The 12989-nt window shown below is 40.4% G+C and overlaps 1 protein-coding gene across 2 annotated transcripts in view; it reads left to right on the top strand.

The window, feature by feature from the left end:
- Nucleotides 1-12989, top strand: part of Rab3-GAP (Rab3 GTPase activating protein) — a 461679-nt gene that overhangs the window by 150741 nt on the left and 297949 nt on the right. For both annotated transcript variants that reach the window (XM_067153758.2, XM_067153757.2), the window contains exon 10: nt 7300-7538. In XM_067153758.2, the coding sequence (XP_067009859.2) occupies nt 7300-7538 (239 nt within the window). The remainder of the gene's footprint in view (nt 1-7299; nt 7539-12989) is intronic.

Here is a 12989-nt window from a genome sequence, read left to right as displayed (position 1 = left end):
GGGGGGCAGTAGAATACCGCTGCCTGTCGTAACCCTTAGGTGAGTCCTAACATGCTTGTGGCAGGTTACTTACTGTCATCTATCCTATCTGCCCTCCCTTGATCAAATATTGTTCTTAGTTTTTGACGTTTAGGGAGTGTTTTCATTTTCACGCCCTTTGTATTTCTGTCTTTCTTTGCCCGATATATTCTTTTTTCAAAGTGTGAGGTTCTTTTCATTTTGTCTCTCTGATTAGTGTTAGTACTCCCTCTTAAAGCAATAACCACCTGTCCGTTTGATACAAGTGTTCAAATCGCTATTAATAACAAATTAATTCTGAGTTTACGTGGGTGTGTATCATTGAATAGTGAAACTTTTGCTACCATTGTCCAGTTTTGTGGCCTTCTGGGCCAACTCGATGTATTGTATTCTTAAACTCAACAGTTAATTCCCTTGGCTTGGGGACTGGCTGTTAGTGCTGTAATTCATAACAGCACTCTCTGGCTTAGAAGGCCTGCAGTAGCCACATATAACAATTAGGGCAGAAGTGACATTACTGTGTTTGTGCCATTACAACTCTTCTAAGACTTCAATCTCTTGGGACTTGCATTGCACATGTTGATCAGTTGTGTTGTAACCAAGGTTGAAGTTTACAGAACACAACTTTTATTTGCTTCACTTTATGATATTTACACAAATAACTGAAATTTATTTTGAAGCAAAAGGGAATATTGAATCTTGAGAAAAGTCTGTCTTTATACAATATGTACAGGTTTGCAGTCTTTATATACACTTCTATCTTGAAAGATAGTCTTTGTGAATTGACACTTTGATAGTCGAGAACTATCTGGCACACTAACATAAATGTTCATGAGAGTCCTTGTTTGTTGAAGTGCCTGAATTCCTAAAAAGCAAGTTCGATTGATTGAAGAAATTCCACCTAGCGAAACTAAGGGAGCTTGCATAAATTAGGGAATGAAAATGGCTTGTAAAAGAATTACGGAACATAGGCAGCGGAAACAGGTAAGGGAGCGGTGACCAGAGGTGAAACCTCGTACTGCCAGAAATTCAGTCCACCTGGTCGAAGCACATTTTCAAGAGGAGTAGCCTCCGTGCTCGACGTAGGGTGTATTCTGGAGCTGGACACCGGGGCAAGTGGGCAAGTGAGCAGGCAGGGAGCTCCTATTTATAGTACACTCGATGGTCAGGCACGCGCACTGAGGGCTGCGCGTCGAAGCTAGCAGAATGATACACAGGCGCGCGTGCAGCTGGCTGGCGGAGCGAGAAGGGAGCGCCGGACATACAACACCCTCCCCTCCTAAATGCGCCGGTACGGCGTGAAACGGCGGCGGCGCTGGCGGCGACTGCGATGCTGGGGCGGAGCTGCTGATATCTCTGTTGTATTGTCCGGAGCTGGAACTGGGCGGAGTGGCGCTGTCTCGTCCTGAAAGGAACCCATTGTTATTAAGTGATCTAAAGCTCGTTCTGCAATAGATTTATCTGGTTTAGCAATAGCATCAATAGCTGGACAGGGGCGGTAGCGTAGACGTATCTGATCTTGATGGCGGCAGATACGTTTCTCCGTAGTCTGTATCTCGTAGAGACGATGACCCAAAGATCTGCAGATGACTCCAGGTATCCAGAGTGGGTTGGATTTGAATGTCCTGGTGTAGACCTTGTCGTTGAGGGAGAACTTCGTTGGTGAGGTCTTATGCTGGGTCGGAAGAGGCTGTAACAGAGAAAGTAAAGTTCTGTGAGGTCGTCCATGGAGCTTCTGTGCAGGAGTGATATTATCAGCGCCTGGTAGAGTTCTGTAGTTGTTTAAGAGTTGGAGCAAGGCTTGGTCTTTAGTTAAGCCTGAAGAGACAGCTTTCTTCATACTTCTTTTAAATGTTTGTACGAAGCGTTCAGCTTCACCATTAGATTGAGGGTGAAAAGGTGGTGCTAGGATATGACGAATGCCATTATGTGTACAAAAGTTCTGAAAAGCAGTAGCTGTAAATTGAGGTCCGTTGTCCGAAATGAGTACTTGTGGTAAACCTTCTGTAGTAAAGATTTTCTGGAGAGCACGAATGGTAGCTTCGGTTGTAGTAGTCGAATGCATATCCACGACATATGGAAAGTTTGACAGTGAATCGATGACTATTAACCACATGGAATTGAGGAAAGGACCTGCGAAATCGATGTGAACTCGTTCCCATGGAGTAGTAGCAGGAGGCCATGAAGCAAGATCAGAAGACGGGGCGTTCTGATTCGTTTGACATTGCTCACAATGACGTATTAGCTTTTCGATGGCGGCATCAATACCGGGCCAGTAGCAGTGTTGACGGGCGAGTTGCTTTGTTCTGGAGATACCCCAATGGCTTTGGTGTAATAATTCGAGAACTTGTTTCTGTAGGCGAAGTGGGATAACCACTCGGAAGATGGTGCCTGCTTCTAGTAGTACAACTCCGGCACGAGTCGTGAGACGATGCTGCATACGATGATAAGGTGCCAGGTGGGCAGGAAGTGTGCTCTGAAGAGGCCAACCGTTGCGGATGTAAGTACGTACAGTAGCAAGTGTACTGTCCTTATCCGTAGCTTTAGCTATGCAGGTAGCATCAATAGGAAAACTGGATACAGTATCTTCAAGGTCTATGTCCAACTGAAGACATTCAGATTCTTGAGAATCGAAGGCAGTATCAGGACCAACGGGTAAGCGGGAGAGGGCATCAGCATTACAATGCTGGGATGTGGCTCGATATACAATCTGATAGGAATAATCAGAAAGGAACATGGACCATCTTTGAAGCTTTCTGAGGGAATTTTCTGGGATCTTATTACCAGGATGGAATAAGTGTACGAGAGGCTTATGATCGGTAATGATCAGGAAATGGTTGCCATAAAGATATTCATTGAAACGGCGAATACCAAAGATGATGGCTAAAGCTTCTTTCTCTATCTGTGAGTATCGACGTTGATGGTCATTAAGTGTTTTCGAAGCGAAGGCGATGGGGCGTTCTTGTCCATGACGATCCTTCTGGGAGAGAACTGCACCGACACCGTAGTCTGAAGCGTCAGTAGCTAGCGTGATGATCTTGTCGGGCTGAAAATGAGTGAGTTGTATAGCTTGAATTAAGGCGTTGTTGATTGTTTTCCATGCCTGTTGGCATTGCGGAGTCCACTGAAATTTAACACCTTTTTTACGTAGAGCGTTTAATGGAGCTGCCACTGTAGCGAAGCGTGGAATGAACTTATTATAATAGTTCGCTTTGCCTATGAAGGACTGAAGCTGCTTGAGGTTCTGAGGTGCTGGCATGTTTACTATCGCGGAGACATTCTGTATACTAGGACGAATTCCATTCTTATCAAGTATATGTCCGAGGTAGTGAACTTGAGGCTGAAAGAAGGTACATTTAGCGAGATTCGCTCGTAGGCCATTGTCTTTCAATTTCTGGAGAAGAAGGCGGAGATTGGTTAGATGTTCCTGATGATCTTTTCCAGTAACAATAATATCATCCAGGTAGTTAGCACAACCGGGAATTGAGGCGGTGAGTTGAGCCAAATAGCGCTGAAAAATAGCCGCTGAGGATGAAACACCGAATGGGAGCCGCTGGAGCTGGAGCAGTCCGAGAGGAGTGTTGAGTGTGAGAAATTTCTTAGATTCTTCGTCTAAAAGTAGCTGGAGATATGCTTCTTTAAGATCAACTCGAGAGAAGAATTGTCCACCAGAGAGACGACGGAATAAGTCTTCTGGACGTGGAATAGGAAAGATATCGGTTTCGAGTTGTGCGTTGACTGTAGATCGAAAATCGCCACAAAGTCGAACATTACCATCAGGTTTCTTGATTACCACGAGTGGAGTAGCCCATTGACTAGAAGTAACTGGTACTACAATTCCAGTTTGTATCCATCTTTCTAATTCTTTCGTGACCTGGTCTTGAAGTGCTAGGGGTACTGGACGTGCTTTGAGGAAGCGAGGCTTAGCTCCGGATTTCAGCTGTATGTGAGCTGTATAGTCTTTTGCTGTTCCGAGCTGAGAGTCGAAGACTTCAGGAAACTGCGCTAGGAGAGCGGTAACGTCAGAAGTAGGATGCAATGTAGATACGACGTTAATGTTGTCATGTATCTGGAAACCAAATAAGTTAAATAGATCCATGCCCATAATGTTTGATGCAGTGTAGTTGTTAACTACGAGAAGAGGAATGGCCTTCTGAATTCCTTTATAACTAGCCTGAAGCTTAATTTGACCTTTGATGTCAATTTTCTTCTTGTTAAATGTCACGAGCTGGATGTCAGCTGGAGAGCATGAAGGTGAATTTAAGTCGTGGTAGGTAGTCAGGTTAATAATAGAGACAGGTGATCCAGTGTCTAATTGAAAATCGACAGATCGATCAGAAAATGAGAGAGGAATGATGATTTTGTGAGAATCCTTTGTGGGAAGAATAAGATTGATCTGATCAACTTCCATGTCTTGGCGGGGCTGTATATGCTTCCGGCGCGCTGCAGTAGGCTTAGCAGGGCGGAGCGAACTTTGACAGACAGTCTGAATGTGTCCAAGTTTATTACATCGTTGACAAGTAGCTTTGAAAAAACGACAGTCACGACGTTCATGATGCTTGAAACAACCTCGGCAGGAAGGCAGGAGTTTCGAGGTGCTTTTAGAATTGGGCTTCCGTGTAGCATGACGAGAGGGAACCTGGCGAGAATGCTTGGTGGAGAGCGCCTTATCCGTACGGTTCACTGTAGCAGAGGACTTGCGGGCCTGAGGCGAGACTTGTGCAACTTCGTGTGGAGAAGCTATGGCTGCGGCAGTCTTGGTAGTAAGCTCATAAACCGTAGCAATACGCTGGACGTCTTCTAAAGAAGGGTTACTCTGTTTGACAGCGTCAAAACGTATTTTGTCTTCAGGAGTATGTAAAATTATCATGTCCCGAATGAGAGAATCAGTGTAGGATGAACCACAACCGTCCTTGGAGCAGATGAACTGGCAGGGTTTAGCTAGACCACGCAATTCAGTTATCCATTCAGTATGTGTCTGATGGGGTTGCTTTCTGCTCTGAAAAAATTTATAGCGAGCAGCCACTATGTGAGGAGCTTTGGCATAGTGTTCCGTGAGACGGGCCAAGAGCTGCGTGAAGGGTACCTCAGATAAGTGTTCTTCTGGACTTAATTTACGTAGTAATGCACACGTAGCATTGCCAACCGAACTAAGAAATAGTGCGCGGCGGCGTTGATCATCTGTGACAGAATGGCAGATGAAATGCTGTTGCAAGCGGGCTAAATAAACTGACCATTCTTCCTTAGCCGGATCAAAAGCAGAGAACGGAGGAATAGCTGATGGCTGTGTAGAGACAGAAATAGCTTGAATGGCCTGAATTAATGCTGCCTGTTGTTGTTGCATAAACTGTTGTTGTTGCTGCTGTAAGGCTTGGAAGACCGTAGCGAGTTGTTCCGCAGTAGCCATTGCGAGATGCGTGTAAGCAAGAGTAAGGTAAGCTGTGTGTCAGAACTGGTTGGAGTGTCGTTGTGGTTTAGCACGTCGCCATAGAGTTGACAACTGGGCCCGTTGAATTGTAGTGGTGGTTTCGTGTGTACCTCGTCGCTATAGAGTTGGCAACTGGGACCGAAGAATTGTAGTTTGTTGCTTTTTTACCTCGTCGCCATAGAGTTGGCGACTGGGGCCGATGAATTGGAGTGTCGCTTTTTTACCTCGTCGCCATAGAGTTGGCGACTGGGGCCGATGAATTGGAGTGTCGCTTGTTTACCTCGTCGCCATAGAGTTGTGTTGTAACCAAGGTTGAAGTTTACAGAACACAACTTTTATTTGCTTCACTTTATGATATTTACACAAATAACTGAAATTTATTTTGAAGCAAAAGGGAATATTGAATCTTGAGAAAAGTCTGTCTTTATACAATATGTACAGGTTTGCAGTCTTTATATACACTTCTATCTTGAAAGATAGTCTTTGTGAATTGACACTTTGATAGTCGAGAACTATCTGGCACACTAACATAAATGTTCATGAGAGTCCTTGTTTGTTGAAGTGCCTGAATTCCTAAAAAGCAAGTTCGATTGATTGAAGAAATTCCACCTAGCGAAACTAAGGGAGCTTGCATAAATTAGGGAATGAAAATGGCTTGTAAAAGAATTACGGAACATAGGCAGCGGAAACAGGTAAGGGAGCGGTGACCAGAGGTGAAACCTCGTACTGCCAGAAATTCAGTCCACCTGGTCGAAGCACATTTTCAAGAGGAGTAGCCTCCGTGCTCGACGTAGGGTGTATTCTGGAGCTGGACACCGGGGCAAGTGGGCAAGTGAGCAGGCAGGGAGCTCCTATTTATAGTACACTCGATGGTCAGGCACGCGCACTGAGGGCTGCGCGTCGAAGCTAGCAGAATGATACACAGGCGCGCGTGCAGCTGGCTGGCGGAGCGAGAAGGGAGCGCCAGACATACAACAGGTACGGAATGAAATGCTCGTGCCATGTGAATCAGCTATCTAACACGTCTTTAATTTCACTTGTTGTACAAGGTTATTGCGAAAACAAACTTTTTTCTGGTACTTAATTTAAATATATTAACATGTTGAAGAATTTATAAGCTATAAATTTCATTTTTGTTCCATATTGAAGTGCAATTATAAGAAATAAATTGACAAGAGGATCCACCTTTCAATACAGTATATCAAGTAAATGATATTACATAAGTCTTGGGACTAGTTTTAGCCACTTAGTGGCCATCTTCAGCCAAATAACAATTAAACAAATTATGTGATAACTAAAACATATGTAAAATAGTTAAAGACAATGTTGCAGGAATAATTATTACATTAAATTACATAAAACAACAACATTTATGGTTACGATCTTCTTGTCATGATATGATGTGTTTAAGTTCACTTAGGACCTCGGGCAAAGAAGTAAATCTGTAATGTCTGATCTTGTTCTACATCAGACATTAGAGGTGTCTCACAAATAACTTTTCTCCTTTTTAATTTCTTTTCTGTACGTATATTCATTCCTAATTCTGGCTATCATTTCCAGATTACTTCTTTGCCTGATGTCCTAAGTGAACTTAAACACATCATATCATGACAAGAAGATCATAACCATAAATGTTGTTGTTTTATGTAGTTTAATGTTATAATTATTCCTGCAACATTGTCTTTGTTACACATATGTTTTAGTTATCACATAATCTGTTTAATTTTTATTTGGCTGAAGATGGCCACTAAGTGGTTGAAACTAGTCCCAAGAGTGATGTAATATCACTTACTTGATTTATTGTATTAAAAAGGTTCTTATAATGTTGAAGAATTTGTTTTTGTTGTTGTCAGTGCGAAGGACAGCAAGCGAACAAGGGACCTCCACCAGCTGAAGGAATTGAAGCGTTTCCTCAAGTGTGGCGACCACAATGAAGACAAGTTAGTGGAGGAGGTGAGGCAGACAATGGAGGAACTGAGGACGAGCGAGGTGCGGGCTCAGGCGTTAGAGACGCTGGCATCGAGCAGACACAGCAGTCCAGGTGCTCTGCAGGCAGCTGTGAGGACCTGTCTTGATAAGCTGGAGGGGCAGGGTGAGCACTTCTCAGTGGAAATTAATTTTGTGCCCATTTATTTATTTAATCATTCATTCAATCATAATCATATTTTGCTTCCTCCAATTGGAGGTTGCCCAGTTGATGAAGCTTACCAAATAATTAACTGGATGGTGAAATTTTGTTGTTGAAGTTTATCACTTGTAGACTTGATTTTTTAAGAATTTTTGGAAGAGCCTTTCAAAGAGGATCATTAGTCCAACGTTTAAGGCTAGTTTATACGACGACACTAGGTTTTGCAACTAATTTTGTGAAGCTGATTTCCTGAAAGTAGTTACAAGACACTTGTGAATAGAGTAGAACCTCGATAAGCTTTCATTCTCGGAAACGAGGTACGGTTTTGCACGTTATTTAAATTGTTTAATTCGAATTACGGATAATTTGCCCTTCGAAGAACAGTGTTGGTCCCATTACCGAAAACTGCCTTAACATTAAAGAAATAGTATTTTACAGAGTAAGTTAAATTCAAAATTTATCCACGTCATGATAGAACGCGTCTTCTGGAACATGCTGGGTTAGCTTGCCGTAACTTCACTCACTTCGGTGTCTACAGTGTGCTTCATATTTGCTAAGTTTGTGTAAAATCGTAATTCTTTTGTATTCAACATTTTAAGGAATGCCACAATAGCAGAATCTGCAAAAACTGGCGATGCCGATAGTTGGCGAAAAAGCGTGGTTCATATAATCAATTTGTATGCACCGAACGATATTGTCAATGCCGAGGAAACTGCATTGTTTCTTTTAATGCAGAGTTCTAATGAACGTATGGTTTTAAAGGAGAGAAGTGCCAGCCATGAAATTGTACAAGGGTGAGGGTCATTGTACTGTGTTGCGATGCACACGGAAGTGGGATACTTGCTCCCCTCGTCATAGGAAAGTTTGATAAGCCATGATGTTTTGAAGATGTGGGGCACTTTCCGTGCAAGTACAAGGCATCTAAAAATGCAGACAGTATAGTAATCCAAAAAAATAAAGCATTTGCCGAGGGGAGCCAGCATAATTTGTCGTTGTCTTTGAATCTTGTTTCTTCTTTTGTTGCACGTGGTTATTCAAGTGCATTTGTGCATTATTTGAATAATGTAAATACACTTTATTGGATACCTTTCGGAAGTAGTTTTTTCCATGGCATTTGAAAGTTTTAAACTGTGAATCAAGGTTAATTGTGTGCAGTAAAGAATATTTTGTGTTGCGGCAAGGGTTGTCATTTCTGAATTAAGGGTTGGCGGTTAATTTGAAATCACGTAAATCGAAGTCTGATTATTGCGTCCCAACGACTTTGAATTAATGAGGTTTAACTGTACTGTAGTTTCATGATATACTCTGTATTTTACTTTACAGAGCTATCTTACATATAAGGACATGAAGGGAAAAATCTATATTTTATTAATGTGATAATTTATAAATGTTAACAGCTTTGATTCCAGTTCCGTCCACGGGCACTGTGTCTTGCAGCCCAGTGATTTTTTATATGCCGCGCTGGATCAAAGACGCCCTCTCCAAGCTAGCATTCTTTCATCTAGTGACAGGTTTAACTCTGGGGTGTACTGTACCATTCCATTGTTCTCGAAGCATTTCGGCAGGATTGATTTACGTGCGATTACCTGTAATGGAATTAGATACAACACATAAATTATGGAAATGTCAAAGAAAATGGTATAGCGGAAATTAAGGAAACAGTTGCGATCATGATGGCAGTGCATACGACAAGAAAAACTTCAAAATTGTTGCGCCTAACACTGAAGAAAAATATACAAATGAATGCATACTGCTAGTAAACAGATGCAAATCCTATAAGGAGAAATATACACGATATAATATAAAGGAGAGAAGAAAAGAAATTACTACAAGCCTTTATACATTTAAAATACATATTATATATCAACATAAATAATATAGTTGCGTCAAATACGCAAGAAATAAGGAGAAAGTAAGCCATACATAGAGAAGGAGGCATTGAACAAGCCTTGGTGTAGAAAACGAGAAACGAATTTAACGCATCAGCTACAAATATTAATCCAACTAGCAATTAATAGCCATTAGAAGAAGATAAGACTACAGTAGACATCTTTGGGAATCTGTCTCATATTTAAAGAAAAGCCGATATTAAACCTGACTACAGACTACATATTAATGTTAGCAGTCTTAGTATTTGTCATAATGTCCCAAATGATGTCGTATATGTACTTGATTCTGTTTAATGTGCAAGACAAGCTCAAGATGGTTTCCTAAGAAGCAGAAGGATGACTGTATGGGGCCATGCCAACTGAGATGACCGAAGGAGAGAGCGATGTTCCTGTTAACCACTCTATGGAGCCTGGTGAAGGATGGAGCCTGACCACAGCTGACAGAGGACCAAAACCAACATGTTCCCGACCGCTTAAAGGAAAGAAGTTAAGTTTCGTATCACATTAAACATAACAGCTAGGTAACATGTAATGTAGTAGAGTTGCATTTTGTTGAATAGGGAATAGGTCGATTGAATCTTCAAAATAAACCAATGTAGGTTAAGTTATCGCGAGTGACTTGATAATATATGAATGTTGTGATGGAGTTAAGTAGTCTTCAGAAGAAACTAGACAATCCAAACGACAGGGAAAGTGTCTTAAGTAGATACCAGTGTTATTTCAGTAATTATTATTATTATTATTATTGAAAAATGCGCACATGCCGTGCAAAATACTATTACATTACATTTACATTACATAGGCCTACACATTACTTTTCTTTGCTATAAGCTACGATGGATTTCTGTCTATTCCTGGATTTTACAATATGGTATCTATCACATAATTCCAAGCACAACTCACACACACATTCGTCATCTGGTTCGTGAAATAATTTGTTGCAGCACACCTTGTGGTGGAAACCATGGATCGCCAATGTCGTCGTCACGTGTCGCATATCATGATTAGCTTCCATCCAGGTCCTGTCTTGCATAGCAGATGTTGCATAGAAGTCCTCTGGTATGTTGTTTTTCTTCTCATGCAGATCTTGTATAAACTGTTTGAAGCTGGTACTAACTTGAAGTATGAGCTCGCATCTCAGATTCTCTATTAAGAAGGTAAAGTTATATGATCATACCAGAATTTGCCATGATAGGAAGGCAATGATGAGGAATAGAATACAGTTAATATTTTAAAAGAAATGTAGGATGTGGTTGTAATATGTGAAGGTTATGTCGTCACACATAATTGATAGGAGATTAGATATGGATATCAAAACAATATGAAGGCATGTTAATGTTGTAAGTGAAGTTCATGATTCGAAGATGCATTTAAATGAGAAAGGAGTTGCTTATACGTTGATATGAGATATTTGAGATGAATATGTGCTATACTTTGAAGAGATATGATATGAAATGGAAAGAGAGAGTTATGAAGCGACGATATTTATTTATTTATTTATTTATTTATTTATTTAATTATTTATTTGAAAGTACACAGGTTTTACACCCAATTAAGTACCTTCTTGACATTCATTAACAATCTGTATCTGTGAAGTTAAAATTTAACAAAAACAAACTTAAAAATCAACAAAAAAAGAACAAAATTAACATATCTGATACCATTTACAATTAATAGGAAATGAAAAATTCACTGCGATATCACACGGTAATACAAAGCAAAAGACAATACAAAAAAAAAACAAAGAAACTTAAAACACGAATGAGTACACTGGGAAATATGGTGAGTACCAGAAAGAAGTAATTATTAAAAATTTACAAATCGTAAAGGCAGGCTTCTAGTTTCTTATTGAATTCATTATCCAATTCGGTGAATATATCGACTTCTTTGGTTATAGTGTTATAAAGCGTTGTCGTTTTTACAAAAGGTGAATTTGACTGATGCAAAGTTTTTGACCTTTGAACATAAAATAATTGGTGCTGACGTGATCTTGTCTGCGGAACATGGAATGAAATGCGTTTTAACAGATCCATAGAATCACATCGTCCTATTACAATTTTTCTTAGTATTTGTTTAGAAATTAGGGGCCGTCTGATTTTCAATGAAGGAAATAGAAATAAATTTCTTAATAACTGGGTTGATGTGTCGAAAGGGCAAAAAGTTTTAAAAGTTTTGAAATAAAGATAACGTAGGAACTTGTTTTGTACAATTTCAATAGCATTCACTTGTTGCTTTGTATACGGGCTCCAAATTATTACAGAATATTCCAGTATGCACCATACTAAGGTTATGTATAATTTATTCAGTACAGACGGCTGGGTAAATGGTCTCAAAGTTCTTATCAGAAATCCTAGCATTCGGTTAGCATTCTTTGTTATTGTATTAATATGATCTTTGAACATTAGCTTACTGTCAAAAATTATACCAAGGTCCTTAAACGTTAAAACTCTATCCAATTTTTCTCCCCTTATATGATAGGCTGAGACATCATATTCCTTCTTCCTGGTAAACGTCATGTATTTACATTTACTAACATTCAAAGACAAATTATATTAATGTCACACCAAGAAATGACATTATTAATGTCCTTTTGCAACTCGTCCTGGTCTTGGTGGTCGCTAATATATTTAAAAAGTTTCAAATCATCTGCAAAAAGTAAACAGTTAGAGTGGTAAATATTGTCGGGTAGATCATTAATTAGAATTAAAAACAAGAGAGGTCCAAGATTTGAACCTTGTGGAACACCAGAAGGATTGATAACATTATCGCAAAGACAAGAGTATAATTGTAATTCCAGCTGACAAAGGTAATGTTTCAGTCATCATGAATACAACTGACTACGAAACAAAAATGTACAACCTACTGGAAGAAGAAACGTATAAGAAAGTTAGGAATCCCACTAAGAAAATTAATACACAAGTCACTCGACTAGTGAAGAGCTCAACACTTCCAGAACACGTGCAGAAGTCATTACTAAATTCAGACCCGGTACCTCCAGTCATTTATGGCCTTCCAAAAGTACACAAGGATGGCGTGCCGCTAAGACCAATCGCGAGTGCCATTGGTTTTGCGACCCATGATTTCCCGCTATATTTCATCACTGCTACAGCCAGAAACAGGGAAGACAGAACATCATATTAAAGATCCGAAACATTTCTTGCAGAAGTTACGTGAACTACGGGTGGACAAAGGTGACATCCTGGTAAGCTTTGATGTTACGTCACTTTTCACTAATATACCTGTAGAAGAAACACTGTTGTTTTTTTTTTGTTTTTTTTTTTGCTACGGGCTTTACGTCGCACCGACACAGATAGGTCTTATGGCGACGATGGGATAGGAAAGGCCTAGGAGTTGGAAGGAAGCGGCCGTGGCCTTAATTAAGGTACAGCCCCAGCATTTGCCTGGTGTGAAAATGGGAAACCACGGAAAATCATTTTCAGGGCTGCCGATAGTGGGATTCGAACCTACTATCTCCCGGATGCAAGCAGTTTGTTTAAAATCCACTTACTTCTATTACAAAGGGGAT

The sequence above is a fragment of the Anabrus simplex genome, chromosome 9 (genome assembly GCF_040414725.1).
Source record: "Anabrus simplex isolate iqAnaSimp1 chromosome 9, ASM4041472v1, whole genome shotgun sequence".
In the NCBI taxonomy this organism is placed as follows: Eukaryota; Metazoa; Arthropoda; class Insecta; order Orthoptera; family Tettigoniidae; genus Anabrus; species Anabrus simplex.
This window is presented reverse-complemented; position numbering and strand designations above follow the sequence as displayed.